This window comes from Plectropomus leopardus, chromosome 12, assembly GCF_026936395.1.
Source record: "Plectropomus leopardus strain MGB_pleo_1.0 chromosome 12, ASM2693639v1, whole genome shotgun sequence".
Taxonomy (NCBI): domain Eukaryota; kingdom Metazoa; phylum Chordata; class Actinopteri; order Perciformes; family Serranidae; genus Plectropomus; species Plectropomus leopardus.
The window spans coordinates 16382981-16399061 of NC_142187.1; the positions used below are offsets into that span (position 1 = coordinate 16382981).

Consider the following 16081-nt stretch of genomic DNA (forward strand, 5'->3'; position numbering starts at 1 on the left):
TAAGGGACTTATACTGTGAATAGAGACAGTGTTCTGAGACTTCAGTTGCGTTTTTGAGCGGTTGATGTTTTTTGAAGAATTTCATTATAAGATCTTCTTAATTTGGCTAAAACTTGAGGAAAATATAACAGAATATGGACCTAATAAAAAAAAAAAAAAAGCATTTTAGGGTGTTTTTTCTTTTCTTTTTTTCCCCTTTTTTTGTGTCTTTGGGATTTCACTTTGACTCATGATCTTAGTATCGTTAAAAAGCTAAAACTTCATTCAGGTAAAGATCATGCATGGCTGAATTGAGGGCCCCTGCTCCACACCCTCCAGGTTTACGGCGCTGTGTGGAGTATGCACTTCTACTAAGCACAAATTAAGATAGTTATTAGTACTATGTAAGTATAATAGCAAGTGCAGGTAAGACTGGAACTTAATTAGATCACATTTTCAAACAACCTGTTGACTTATTGATTTGTTGGAAAAGGAAGTCTCAACAAAATCTATTAACAGTGTTGGAGAAACACTCCTTCATTTCTGCAGGTTGTATAAGATGATTTAGTTGCATCTTACGTCAGACTGCATTGCAAGTTTTGCTCAACTGCGAGAAATTACATGACCATGTTGTGAAACAAAACAAGTGGGGCAACCTGATTGTACCTGTGGCTCTGCTCCAGATACTAACTGTGAGAAGTAATTAATTGACACAATTAAAACTGTACAAACACTGGGACAGATTGCAGTTCGTACACATCCATGTCTCCCCTGCCTGAGGCCGCATGGGATCTCCCTGTAGGCTTAATTAATAGTCAGTGGATTGTAACACTGTCCTGAAGGGGCTCATAATCAAATCACACTGAGCAGTGCTCCAGCAGGCTGCCCATTGGGGTCCTAATTGATAATAGTCTCCAGCCTGCGAAGTTATGAAATTCAACATTTTCATTGCTGTCCTTCTTGTTACAGATGGTACACTGAGAGGTCAAGCTGTGCTTCAGAAGAGCAGATGTAGGTCAGCGCTACAGGATACCTGGACGCCGTGACAGCAGGTGAGTCTGAGAATCTAAAACCTTGAGCCAAACTGGCATGTGGGTGGCACTGAGCATTTTGTTGCCTTGAGTGTGTCCTTTTGGGCAAAGTGAGCTTGACCTTTACACTGTACAATATCTGCTTACATAATGATGTGATGTTGCTTCAAACACAACGCTGAAAGCCTTTTTATTATGTAGAGCACAGCTTTGTGCATACATGATAGTGCACCACAAGGAACACACTGTAATAACCATAGAAGTAGATAAAGAAGAGCACTGCACTGCCTCCAGGCTGTTGTGTTGGTGCGTACATCCCCATTCATTTATGTACAATAAGAGTACTCATTGCTTAGGGGGTAAAACATGCACTATTTCCATAGAAATGCACAGAACATCTCCTGTGATTTAAATGTTTTTACAGTTAACCTCTGCTGTACATTATATGGAAGAAAAATGTATATGAAAATGTGCTGTAGAATCTTGATAGATACCATTTATTATCAAGGATTAACTTCATTTAGCTTAAGGACCGAGGAATCAACACTCAGTAAGCGTCATGCGCAGTCAAGAGAAGCAAAAAGACTTTGGAGGACCAAGGGAGGGTAGTTAGTATAAGGACGTCCCTAGTCATTCATCACAACAGACAGCTGTGGGATGAGGTCCCCTATATATTGGCCCTAGTTGTGAATCTACAGGCACATGTTATTTAAAGCCTGATCTATCATCCCTATACTACCAAATCCATAGGTCTATCAACCAGCGTCAATGGCCAGATCCATGGACATCTATCAAAGCATGTCAGTTTTGAAATGAGAAAACTAAGGACACACACAACGTGCAGAGTTTAATTTTCTCGTAAGCACAAACACACACAAAACATACAAAGCTGCTGAGTCTAAGAAAGCTTGGACGAAGCAAATCATAATACAGCACTCTTTATTCTTCACACAGACATATAAATGGATGAAAATAGAAAAACTCAAGAATCCATTTTTTCTTTGGTCAACTTATAACTTCAAGAATGGATGTAACGTGTAAATCTTTCTGGCATATACACTATATAGTATAAAGAATTTGTCATTATCACAGGAAAATGCGGAAATAACGGTCATTTTTCAAGTAAACCTTGTTGTTTCCTGTACCATTGTAGACACTACTGCCACTTGTCATAAACCAAACTACTTTAATCTGAAGAAGAATGTGAAAGTGTTGCATAGAGCAATCATAGTGGTGATTTTTATTTATTTTTTTAGCCTCACGAGTAGTTAAGCAATAATCAAGTTTCTCCTCAGGGCCGTGTTAGAAGAAGAGTCATTAAGTCTGAACAATTTATCCCTGTGGACAACTTGGCAATCTTAATTTTTAATGACAAAAACAGTATTTTGTGTGCAAGGATGACATTTTAGCTGATAGCAGCACTAAAGGGAGAGCTCATATAGTCGACAGAGTTTGTCGCAGAGTTGGTAGTAAGGAGTTCAGTACGTTTTATGCACGATTAGCTCAAGATCGCACCCAAGGAAAAGGCTATACAGATGAAAGTTGAGGCCTAGACAAACATTACAATGAATTGTCTGGGAACAAAATATATCTACACCACATTTCATATTGTAGCAATCTTAACTATACCTGTTGAGATATTTTGCACAGGACCAGATTTAAGCAGGAAAAATCTATTGCACACTCTCGATGACAGGGATTTCTGATCATTTACTGCCAGAAGTTTTTCCACAAAGTCTCTCCCTTCACAGCTTGTCATGCATGTTTTCTCATCTATTGTGAGAGTCTCTTGATTGAAAGCACTGCCCTACTTAGTGGGCTTTATTTATTACCTCCAGGAGTGAAAATCACCAGCACACAGCAGGAATGTTACTTGAGCCCTGTGTGATCATCATAGTCATGAACTCTACTAAATGACAGGCCACATCACATCACATGTTATGGCCACGAATGACAACTGTTATACAAACAAAACGGCTAAAATTCTCCTGCTACAATCTAGACATTCATTGATCAGGAGCTCAACTTCTCTTCACAAGTATGGACGTTTCTGTATCTTAATCGAATCAAGGAAAGAGTTACAGTACAATCAAAATGTGTTCAATCTTCAGCGGCATATGAGTAGAGACCCATGTGGTCACACAGTATGAATGTCAAAAACAGTAATGTGCTTGTTCATTTTCGGCATTAAGGCCTTTACAAAAACATAAAAGAAAACATTTTAGTAAAACAAACCGCTGAAAAATGTATGACATGAAATGGCAAATGATCCTGAAACATAAAGCTGCCATGGTGATATATCTGACTATGGTCCCTCCGAGCTTACCGAGAAGCAGTACTTGACATTTATTATATTTACAAGGAGCTGACAGCTTATATTAACATGTGGATACAATACAGTTCTTATTTAGGGTGTACAGAATATACAGTGACTGGGAGCCAAATGCACCGCAACTTGAAAAACGTGTGCTGCTTTTTGAATACAAACACAAGGACATGCTCTCTCCAGTTGCTTATGGTTTCTCAGGTGCACTGGGCGCTCAGTGCACATGGCAGCATGGGCCCGGACTATACAGATCATTACATCCTCTATTGTATGGTTCAGACTTCACCTTACTTGTTGTTCTATTTAAGTTTTAATATTGTTTTATTGTGAAAGTGAGCAGGATCCAAGCAGTAACCACAACAGCTGAATTTTACAGCAAATACTGAGCATTACTTAATTAATTAATTACTTACTATGCAAAATTGGCCCCCTCCCCTGGAAATATGGCAAAGCGAAACACCAATTCTGTCTTGTTTCATCCAAAACTGGAGTGAATCTGGGGTTGCCTCTAACTTTTACTTTCCCCAGTAATGCCATTTACTAGTAAGACACATTTCATTTAATGGTTAATGGTAATTTGGCCGAAAAAAAACAAAACTTCAACCATCTCAAAGGTCCAGTGTGTAGGATTTAGTGGCATCTAGTGGTGACGTTGCTGATTGCAAACAACTACAGCGGCTGACCCCAAAACTGGAATAGCCCTTCCTAAAGACCAGTGTTTGGTTAGTCCGTTCTGGGCTACTGTAGAAAGACATGGCGGACTCTGTGAAAGAGGACCCCCATTTCCCTATGTAGATATAAAAATGTCATTCTAAGGTAGTAAAAGCACGACAGCGTTTATGTTAAGGTGATTATGCACTCATGAAAACATAGTTATGAATATTATATAACATTTCTGCCAATATATCCTCCCAAACCCTACACACTGAACCTTGAATGTATTGTTTGTGAAGAGGCCATTAAAGGGCCAGACATACACAAGACAAATGCTGTTAAGTTCTGTTTATATGACATTGGGCATCTGCATAGGCAGAGTGTTGGCAGACCCTCACGGACATCGGCAGATGATGATATTAAATCTCATCGACCCTTGCAGTTATGGGGAAAGTACAATTTGCACTTAAGCCTTAAGGTTGTACTGCAGCCATTTAGTATTGCAGTTCCATAAAGTTTTCAGACTCACAGGAGACAATTCCAAAATATAATGGTCGCAATCAAAGCAGCAGAGGCTTAAATATCTTGACTTTTATTCCATAGTGTCCCATAAAGCAACTCAATGGCATCTTTTGTTTGACCCATTCTGTCTGAAAAATGCTCTTTTCCTTCAAACTCCACATCCTAAGTTCGTAACATAAACAAGTTTTCTGTGAAAAAGCCCAATCTGAGGTTACTCTGATCACCAGGGGCATTTTATCTGATTTTAGAAAGCTCAAGTTCCTCCAGAGCTGTTTTCACAGGCTGAGTAGACTCCTTGTGACAAGTTAGCAACTGATCTCTATGTGTTAAATTGGTAGAGTGCCCCTTGAACTCGAAGCATGTTTGCCTTGATCAACAAGGTCTCTCATGTTGTCCCACTCAGCTATGTTGGTTGCTTCAACGAGGCTGCCCAAATTGTAATTTTCTGTTTCGAATTCTTTGACAGAGACTGCGGTGACGTTACACCTAGTTTTCGGCTTTAGATGTCCCTCTTGAGACCAGCGAGTAAAGTCACAGGTGTCGTGTCTGGTTTCTTCTGTCGATCTCCTTTAATGTCCAGGCTGGTATGGATGGACTGTACCATTGGATCAAACAATGAGGGGAATGGCACAAGCGCATTTTTTAGCCAGTTGGTGAAAAAGTTGGTTCTATCCATTGGAAAGTTAATGTAAATGTTCTCTGTTCACTCTCCACCTTGAAACTCAAACTCTGAGCTAACCAGTGCAGGACACAGCACACACATATTGGTGGACGCGTAGTTTTCTATGGATATATAATTGTACCAGTAGTTTATGTTCATGTACATCTTCACACCAGAGAGTGGACGGATATACATGCGCACATAAATCCCCTGGGCAGCAATCGGAAATGCGTATGTCACATATGTGTGTGAGTCAGTATGTGCAGGTGTTCCAGGCACATCCTTGTGTCTCCTGCCCTGATTCACAGTTTAGGTGTCCCATGTCTGCCTTTTCACCTGCGCTCCTCCTCCTTCTCCTCCTAGAGAGCCTGCTCTGTGCTGGAGGCGGAGATGTCCAGGAGTCTCCAGGCTGCATTGGGGTTCAGCTCCTCCTGGTCACGACACAGCGCCCAAACATACATCATCCTCATCACCTTCTCCTGTTGAGGAAGGAAGAGTGCATAGGTCAGTCCCGTAGAGACAGTATGAGAGGGTGGACAGCTCTTCAGATTTCAGAACTAAAGCAGTGAAAAATGAGCCTGGGAACCAGACGAATCTGCACGCTCATGTTTTATTTGCTCTGGTAAATTTGTCTGCTTGACCTCCTGTTCAGATTTTAATCTGACCAGACTTGGTTGGGCCAATCCCAACCATTTATCTAATATGGGGCGAATTTGCTATGATGACCAACAACTTGTGGAGCCTTCACGCTTAACACAAAATTATTGATGACATTATTTTTAGCTCAAGCACCCTCATCGCAGGGACACTATGACGAGCATAGACCTAGCCTGGCAAAAAGGAGCGCCGTTGATGCATGCTCCAAAACAACCAAGATGGCTGCAGCTGATGTTGAGCTTTCTGTTGAAGTACTATTTTCAAATTCTGAAATACTCGTAGCGTCCTGTCAGTCTTCCGTTTGAATGACTATCACAGACAACCGCCGTCTGCTAGTATGGAGGGGTATCTCCTCTCATGCAGGCACATCACGTATGTGCTGGTTGGCCGTCGGTTTAGTGTGTTCATGTGCAATTTTTTGGTCAAAACGTGGCAACATGAGGGCAATGCTTCAGGGGGCTTTTGCTGCCGCTGTTCTCTGATGTGCCATGGTCTATAGACACATTTTGATGCAACACAATCACAGCTCATCTCTGCACGCTGTAGTCTGTTTCATTTATCCAACGTTTAGCATTAAGTCACGTTTGTCCATTGTTCAGCATTATGTCACGTTTTGTCGCTCAGATTTATTGTTGGTTTATCCAACTGCACCCGGACGCATCTTGATTTATGGTCATTTATAAAACCCATTGGAAATTGAAAATTAACTGAGAGGTTCCAGACTAATATGCAATTGCAGATTGATATGGCGATGTCGGCTTGTGAACAGCCATAACTTATTTAACATCTTTCAGGAAGTATGATGCAACTTGCCAGACAGACTAGATATGTTAACATTCATATGAGTTTTTTTAACATGGTTTAAATCCTAGTGTGTTAGCCACATAAAGTAAAACAAGCCACAGTGGTACTGCTACGTCATACCTGTAAAAAAGTCATACAGATAGATGCTATTTGGACGCATGCTACAGATTGCTGATCTAATTTCAGCCATTATGTCCTTGAAATAACTGATTATATTGGATTAACTATTGTAGTGCATGTAATTATGAGCTCACTGACCGGATCTCCTTCCACAATGTCTCCTTTGGGGCTGCGGATCACCATGACAACCTGAGCCTGGAAGGTGATGATCAGCACTGGACCCTGGTCCATCATCTTACCCATCGCTAGCTACAACACAGATATAGACAATAAACAACGTAAATTAGAGGAACACACATAACAAAGTTTTGCCACTTTCTGCAGCAAGTGGCATGTAAAAAAAAAAAACTTATTATGTAAATAGACTTTGAGAGGAAAAAAAGGTAAATAGAGAGAAGGAAAAATGAAGAAGCAATATCACATATATTACTTTAAGAATTTGAGAACAAAGTTAACTGACCCTATGTTGGTGATGGTTGGTGTGGAGTGTGACTTACATCTATGTTATCAATGTCTAGGATTTTGGACTGGAAGAGCAGCCCCAGCGCTCGGGCCTGCTGGATGGGGTGAGCCAGCTGACTGTACGTCTGAGAAGAGGTACACAAACACATTCGGCATGAACATAAGGCTTCACACACATATATGCATCACAACTAAAGTGGACAGACCAACACAGTAGTTCCCTTTTTGTCGGGGTTTCTCTTGAAAAGGTCATTGTGCCCATTTGCAAATACATCAAAACATTGAGAAAGAGAAGTGGAGAGTGCCTGAAGTAAAAAAATATATTAAAAGATCTGTAACAATATAAAGATTTACTACTGCGCCTGAGGTCAAATGGAAATGAAAAAAAAAACTGTTTTTATTTTGAGCTCAATTGAATGCAAAATCTAGAGGCAGCATATAACTTACAGCTTCATAGCACCAGTCTTTTAAAACATCCAACTCTCCACGGATCATAGCCTGTAGAAAGGACAGCGACACTGTGTCAGCGACAATTGTTCACAACATCAGAAGAGCATTTCACAAAGGCAGCAAGTAAACCAAACTTTATTTATTAAATCCTGCCTATGTCCTTTGTCTTGTAGCCTTAGTGACAGATTTTCAGTCCATTACATCAAATTCAGTATTATTTGATGACTGTAAACACTTTCAAACTAATGTGGTTACCAGCTTATTTCTAGGCTTAGTTCACATAAACTAGAAATACTAAACTAGTATATATTATATCATTATTATATGCATTTTAGCCACATCAGCCATTGCTCGGTGAACACAAAGGACAAAACACACTTAACATACTTAGACCTGTTTCTTTTGTTAGAACTTACTTTAAATGTGACAGCTCCAGCCTGAGTTTATAAAATCTAACGGCATAAATTCATTTATACATAGTCTGAGTTATGTATTGCATTTAATGAAGCAAGATCTTTATCAGTACGTTTCTTTTTTAGCCTCCTCAGTGAAATACCCCGAGGTATTGAGCAAAGAGAGCAGTGTGAATGAAGCGGTTAAAGTCAAAGTCAAAGACAAACAGAGAGAGAGAGTTTATTTACCTCTAGTATGTTAGGGATGATGTCTTTCTCACACTGTTTGAGGAAAGAGTCTTTGTCGAAGGTGGGGTCTGCCTTTACAATCTCCGTCAGCACCTCGGACATTTCTGTCTTTGAGAAAAGACCGCCTGGAAAACAAACCCCAACACCATTAACCGATCATGTGCTACTATAGTTGGGACATTAACATACACACACACAAACACACAGCATCAGAGTTAAAGCAGATACGCAAGTACATTAAAATTTTATTTTCCAACCACCATACAATGCATCCCCCCGTTTTAATGTGGCTTACATCTTTTTTTTTTTTTTTTTTTTTTCATTTTATTAAGCTACAAGTTTGGAAATATATAGTGATTTTGGTTGAAATGGGCAAACATTTTCTAAGGAAACGTCAATTTTTCAACCTGGACTCTATTTTTAGCATGTTTTTTAATGTCTTTAATGCTGTTCAAACTAATTGTTCAAACTGCTAGAACATTTTCACATTGTGTCTGCTGTAATATGACGTGAAATTTTAGGGGTTTTTTTCTCCTTTGGATATAAACTGTTTCAAATTCCATTGAATGTAAATCAGTTTAGCCAGGATAATTGTATAAAAGATTTTGAAAATGACAGGAAACTGCAAGGTCAATCCAGCTATGGCGGAGCATTACCTAGGAAGCCAGTGACCCTGTCCGTCACAGCTCTGGATGCTCTGACGAGGGCGTTGTCACTTTCATCATATTTCATCTTCATCTCAAAGAATCCTGTAGCAAACAAAACAGTAAAACGTTTTTTTCTGGTGTAAATTTTAGCAACACCTATATCTGTGAGGACATTATGGTCTAAATAAACATGTCTTAAATAGATTAGTTTATAATTTAATCTACCATAAAGAATCTGGTGCCACCTGCTGCCTTTAAAGGAGATTACACAATGCACACTGTATGTTATTTATTATATAACACTAATTCCACAGTTTCTAGGATTAAAAAAAAAATAGAATTTCCTTACTGTTAAAAACTACATTATTGTCCTTGAAGTCCTTCCACTGCTGGTACCACTTTGAATCCTTGTGAAGAACAACACCCATTGCCTCCCTGCATCACAAAATACAATAAAATCACCTCGATAACAAGAGCCATTTAAAACAAGCGTAGTTGTGGATAAACAGGAAACATATACTGTCCAAGTGATGATATATTCTTACAGACGAGAGGGTGAGAGGGTTTAAGACCACTCAATGATGATTATAAATTTAAGACTCATCTCACATCATTCTAGCAATGTCAGGATCAGGGAACATGGATTGAAACATCTAGCTGTGTCTTCATTGTTTTTATATGACTGCTGGTTAGCTACAGCGTGTCAAGTCCGGAGAACCTCTGCTTTTAATGCTGGCACTGATCCAAACACTGTCTGGAGGTCTCTTTACTGGTGTGGGTGCCGAGTGGGTCATGCTTGGGCCAATCCTCAGTGACGTCCAGATGTGAATACAGAACAAGATTGGATGATGGCAGGTGTTTGCTTTAAGTTTTTTATGGTGGCTTTATGTTTTTCTAACTTCCCATGAGATTCTAATGCCATTATTCTCCAAAATCCTAGTTTTAGTGTTTCCTTGCGCAGAGTGCAATGGGCTTCAAATTAGTTATTCTCAACAGGCTTCAACCAAGTACTAAATGCGTTGCTCTGTGGCCAGGTCTTGTTGAACTTGCACTAATCCATATTAGATGAAAGACACAGAAACAATTTGAACTTATTACTTATAGAAATAGCTTGTTTTTTTTTTTTATGAGAGGAGGCGCTGCGTTTGCTCACACACCACATCCCGTCACACTAGCTGGAGGTGCTGATAAATTCTGACCTGGCTGCACAGTTTACATCAGTGTTGGTTCCATTTTGGTGTTGTTTTGTAGTTTTATTTAGGTGCGATCAATAGAAAAACAAACAAAAGCGAGACTCAATCAATCTAACATTATAAAAATAACTTCAAAAGCCAATCAATTTTTAAGACCTGTAAAAATTCTACCCAAGACATTTTATGTCCCAAAATTCAGATTTTGGGATTGTAGAATTTTTAAGACTTTAAAAAAAAACAAAAAACAGAAATCCTGGGGTGAAAAGGACAACAGGTTTAAGATCCAACAGTTACTCACTCATTGGCCTCGAACACTCTGGAGTCGCTGTCGGCTCCTTTGGAGGAGAAATCACTTCTCTTCCTCAGCTGCGAGGGAGCTCTGTATGGACCAGCATCCCCAACCTCTATCTCCCTCTTCATGGTCTCCACACCCTGCAGAGTTCACACACAGTTTAATTCATAACTGGGGTATAACAGTACATTTACTTATATTCATAATTGTAATTCGTAATTGTAATTATATAATTGAAAAGTAAATTTTTCAGTAAATTTTACTTTGGTAGTGGGACAACTGTTTGACCATGCTAATCAGGCTACTGTCACTGGTAAGCCAGAGCTAGAAGACCCGCTGACACTCACTGCTTGAGATTGTTTTGATTTCTTAGTATGCAATATTTGACATGCGAACATGCAAACATGCTAACTCATTTGCAGCAGTAGCAGCCAAACATAGTCAGAATTTAGCACCAACTAACCAGAGTGGAGGCAGAGAACACACAAGCAACTGTTTCCTTCACATGAGCACTGACATGTTGACCTTTGCAAGTGTAGCAACTTAATTTGCACAACCACAATAATGGCCCAAGAACTTTTAGCTTTTTCTTTTTACAATCTTTTATCTTTTCCCTGCTGTATCCAAAAAAATAAATATAGTCACTCAAAATCACAAATATTCAAACTGAATTTGGTTGGTAGCTGGATGCCAGCATGAAGATGATGTCCCAGGACGCTCCTCCAGTGATTACATAATGTTGAAGGTGAAACCTGGCAAACTTATGAATATTCTGTTTGCTCCTCTGACCTGTGAGATGGCCCTGAATGCGCCGCTTTTGCCCAGTTTTTCTCCTCCTTTGGAGACTGACTCAGCAGAGTGCATGGCTGTTTTGGCAGCCTCCTCCACACTTTCCTTGATCTTCTTCCCGATGTCAGTGCGACTCACCCCATCAAGACCCTATTGCCAGAATGGCAATACATGCACAAACACATGAACAGAGAATCAATCAGTCAACGTGGTTACATACACAGTGCATCTTTTTTTCCGGAAACCAATAAGATTTAACTTTATTTTCCCATTTGAGGCCATGTATTTTTTGACAGTTTACACCCGCCTGTAAAGCATTTGACAGTGTGTAATTGAGACACAGCGGAAAAATCTCAGCAGCTACTAAATAAACGGGTCTACAAACTTTTTTTTTTGTAGACCAGAGGAAGTGCTGATACCATACCTCTTTGACAGTCTCTGACAGGGAGCCCAAGGTCTTCTTAAACACCTCTGAAGTCTTCACTGTCTCAGACTCTATAGATTTCTGATTTGGGGAAATAAAAAGACAAATGTGTGCACATTACAATAATAATAATAATAACCTTTATGTCTATGTCACTTTTCTTTACAAGGTTACAAAGTAATATTCAGAGAAAAAGCTGATAAAACCAACACAACAACAACAAACATACAAACAATAGAGTGATAATAAAAACAGTGAGGAAAAAGGTTTTTAAAAAGTACAAAAAAAAAAATGACCAAGGAGGGATGATAAAGCCTAGCAGCCTATTAAATATTCATAAATGCTTTCCTACAGAAGGATAAAAGTTAAAATAATCTAAAGCAAATCCTGATTGATTCAGATAAATTACATTCCAAAAATAATTAAATGTATGAGACATTGTTTCATATAAAATCACAGAGACTACAAACCAAACGGAGTTCTTACATATTTCCTGCGGGCTTGCTGGAGAGCATCAGACTCCTCGAGCCTCTTGGCCTCTTCTCTGAACTTTTTGATGTTGTCTTTCATCTCCTGATTCTTACTAAACTCCTGACGCAGGTTATCCACAAACTCTCCCAGGAAACCTTTACGTCCTGAATTATATCGCACCTAATGAGACAAACAGAAAGTAGGATTTTAGATAAACAAACAGATGGTTAGAGAGTGATCAGATCTTTCATTTTGTTCCCACTAAGAAGTCCTTTTTTTCCTGTACGTGACATTGAAAGAAGGAAGGAACCAGAGTCCGTGTAGCAGTCAGTAAACTTAAAACAACTTTCTAACTTAAATAAATTAATACAGTTACTAAAACAACTGAACATTTTCTTCAATGTAATCAACAATAAGTATGTGTCATTTAAAGGTAAATGGGAGCAGTCAGTGTGTACCTGCACAGTTGCAGCGGGGCTCCTGTGTAACGTGTAGGCATCTCCTCTCCACACTGAGGGGGCCAGGGGCCGGGAGCACAGGGCCAAGGCACGTCTGCCAACCAGCTGCAATGTAAAGAAAGTCATCGTTATAAAAACATCCACTCTGCCAACACTGCAGTGGATGGAGAATGAGTGATAGGTGGTTATTAATGGGTTACTAACGAGTCATGCCCCCATTGTAATTAGCGGGGAGATAAAAAAGGAAAATGGCAGGAAAACAGGAGTCATGCTGTTGTGGTGCTACTTGCAGGAACCCTATGTGCTATTTGCATACTCTGTATTTATGTCTCTTGATTTCTGCAATACTTGCTTTTTATTATTAATTTAATTTCCTCTTGATATTTTTATGTAATGCACCAAAACTCTGAAGCAAATTCCTTGGATGTAAAAAAGGTCTTGACAATAACCAGATTCTGATCTAGACGTCTTGGGTAAAACTCGCAGACTAACGTGAGGTTTAATGAAACAGGTTACACAAATTGTTGAAATACTAAAAGAAAAAAACAACATAAAGTGTTTAAGTACGGTACCAGTCTCAAGACCAGCCGTGCCCTTTAAAAGTCATATGGGTTTTTTGGGGTTTTTTTTTTTTGTCTTTTTTCCCCTTTTTTTTATTACTGGGGTGGCCCAAATGGGGCACTGACTTTTTTTTAATTGATTATTTATTCAGGTTCATTTATTTATTGACTGCATACATATAACCAAATACAAAGTCAACAAAGCAATGATAATGGATTGGATATTGGATAAGTGTAACAAAGCAACAAGTGAACATAACGATACTTTAAAAAATTAAATAAAAGAAGAAAAACAAAAGACAATGAAGACACAAACAAAGACACAAACAAATAAAGCGTCAGTTTAGATACATTTCATGTAAGAGTTTGCAGTATGAGTTTGGTTTGACGTTATAAATTATTTTCTGCTCATGCTTACCCAAATACACTTTTTTAAAAAAAATCTTTTTCTCTTGTCCTTTCCATTCCCTTCCCCAGCCACACAGTTGTGTTTACATTTAAAAGTGTGTCGTGGCATCATCCTTTGGTCTTTGTCACAGAATCTGAAGGGTCACTAATGTAAATTAAGGTCACTGAAATCCCACATTAACAATTTTAACCCCCATCTAACATAGGCTGTTACAGGGACATCGTTTAGTAACAGCTGTCAAACTAAATGATGTGAGCTACTTTGACAAAACCATTTACTCTGACATAATAGGTTAAAAAAAAGTCCTGGTCAGGTCACAGAATCTGATGAGTCAAACAAGTTGGTGTAACACCGTATTACTTAAACAAGAGATAAACCCATCCTGTTATGCCTGTTTTATAACTGAAACGATGCGTCAATATCAGGCTACATGTATGAGTCTAACCGGCGCACTAATTACTAATTATTACCGGGTATAAGCCCGCACGAAAGGACACCTTTCTAAAAACAAAATTAAAACAAACAATTAAATGTTAGACGTGGATAGATGAGCTAGAACATTGAGATCCCGGCCGTTTGTCTGATGCAACAAGGCCTTTAATAACGGACATCTCGAGCTCTCGCTGCACGAAAAACCACACTACGGAAAACCCAAAACAACAAGAAGAAGCAAGAACACCTAATTACAGGTCGATTATGTCTATTACTTTCACCAAATTATCTGCTAGAGACCTGAGAGATGTACTGAAGGACATGAATGATGTCTAACCTCGTAGCACCGACACACGGAGGCTGCCATCTTGATCTTGAAATGCGCGGAGCTGCACGTGCGTCCCTGCTGCAGCAGCTGACCCTCCGTGTGACCAATAGGAGCAGAGCTGTTGGGCTGGGGGCGGGGCCAGCTGTCAGCACGAGTTTAAAAGGAAAATCCACCCTAAAAATCCACAATAAAAATCCACCCTAAAAAGAAAACATGTTGGGCTCTTATAATGATACAAACAATTATCCACAAACTCATCTCAGCATTTTATACTCTCATTTATTCTATCACTTTTTGGTATTTTTTGAAGCTGATACAGACTCTGTAGGCTCTAATAATTCTACTTTGGGATGTGGCATCCAAATATGTTTAATCTGAATGCACTGTTATACGTCAGAAAATGTCCTAATATATCTCAGTAAATCACTATTGATAAATTAGACTTTCTCACTGTTAAAATGCTTTATTCTTTTGTTGCAAATGCACAAGGATTTGTATTAACACAGTCACTACAGTGAGTACAATAAAAATGATATAGCCTACGTATTGTATATTTTAGCTTCGGTTTTCTCTTTAGGCTAATTTTAGTTATTGTGATTTCATTTGAAAAAATGCCAAGTCCTCCCTGTCTATGAGCTTAATACATAAGGAGCATTTGTTCATGTATTTATTATGCAAACAGTCTGACTCTCACCCATAATTCAACTTGCCAAAATAGGCTTACTACAAAAAAGTTTCCCTTTTCTTTTTCTAAAATATCATTTTATAGACATCTTCATAATATGCTATAACATTTGTAAGGCAGGCTCAAATATTTTATAAAAATTTATAAAAACACCTCTCAGAATCTGCTAGTATCTGTCATATAAGATCATATATACATACATACTAGTTTTTATAATAAGACCATTGTCCTTTATCTCCTGTCATGTACAGGGTTCCTGCAGATCCTTAAAAAGTCTTAAAATGCATTAAAAGCCATGAATCTAAATAAATCCCTTAATTGACATCAAAATGTATTAAATCAATCTTTCAGAAGTCTTAAAAATGCTCACACATGTGAAGTATGATTTTTATGAATTGTCACTTTTCTTTCTTGTCATTGCATTGCAAGAGCTCAAAATAAATAAATAAATATAATAATTAAAAAAATTACCAAATCTCTCTTACATTAACATCGCCAAAAAGTTCAGTTTTATGTTTAAATATTTATTTTAAAAATATATATATATATATCCCCAATGTTAAGTAATTGCTGGCGGTTCATGTTTTTTTGTTTTGTTTGTTTGTTTGTTTTTTTGCAAAAAAATAGTTTGTTCCACGTTCTATTAAAAAGTCTTAAATATCACTTACCCGCTAGCAGTAGGAACACTGATGTACAGTATGTTCCCTAATAAGCTGAATGCTCCATGATTCAAATTTTCATTATTCCTTTTTCCCCTTGAATTCAATCTCTGGCACAGCACAGAATAGGTTATCTCCACTATTTTCCAGTTGTCCTGGGCCTATTTATCCCTGGAACGTGATTTTTGATAACAATTCAATAGGTTGAGTGCTGGTCTTGAGTTTATCACTGCCTAAAAAAATCACAAATCTAAAATATTACTTCATATTATGAATGTTCTTTCAATAATTGTTTAACATAAACCTGCGAAATGAACTTAAATACTGTGACCATCCTGTGTTTTCCTCTTCATTCAGAGTTGGATGACTGTCTGACTCCGGCTGGGCGGAATCTGCTGGCATGTCAGTCAGCAGCGCCCCCGTGAGG

At 38.5% G+C, this 16081-nt stretch overlaps 1 protein-coding gene across 1 annotated transcript; it reads right to left on the reverse strand.

The window, feature by feature from the left end:
• Positions 1 to 1932: 1932 nt before the first annotated feature.
• Positions 1933 to 14652, reverse strand: LOC121950926 (mitochondrial import inner membrane translocase subunit TIM44-like). The gene is made up of 13 exons (XM_042497057.2): positions 14320 to 14652; positions 12582 to 12686; positions 12139 to 12303; positions 11653 to 11733; positions 11229 to 11378; positions 10446 to 10579; positions 9304 to 9389; positions 8964 to 9056; positions 8308 to 8432; positions 7664 to 7714; positions 7252 to 7341; positions 6893 to 7003; positions 1933 to 5652 (listed from the first exon to the last, which is right to left on the reverse strand). The coding sequence occupies exons 1-13, from the start codon at positions 14347 to 14349 to the stop codon at positions 5533 to 5535; spliced, it is 1341 nt and encodes a 446-aa protein (XP_042352991.1). The 5' UTR covers positions 14350 to 14652; the 3' UTR covers positions 1933 to 5532.
• Positions 14653 to 16081: the final 1429 nt, after the last annotated feature.

What these genes read in the sequence shown, in the direction of transcription:
- LOC121950926 (XM_042497057.2), bottom strand. Translation starts at nt 14,349, where the DNA reads ATGGCAGCCTCCGTGTGTCGGTGCTACGAG. An exon ending in CATTCAGGGCCATCTCACAG is followed by an intron (nt 10,580 to 11,228) that starts GTCAGAGGAGCA and finishes TGAACTCTGCAG; the next exon opens with GGTGTGGAGACCATGAAGAG. An exon ending in AAGACTGGTGCTATGAAGCT is followed by an intron (nt 7,342 to 7,663) that starts GTAAGTTATATG and finishes ACCTCTTCTCAG; the next exon opens with ACGTACAGTCAGCTGGCTCA.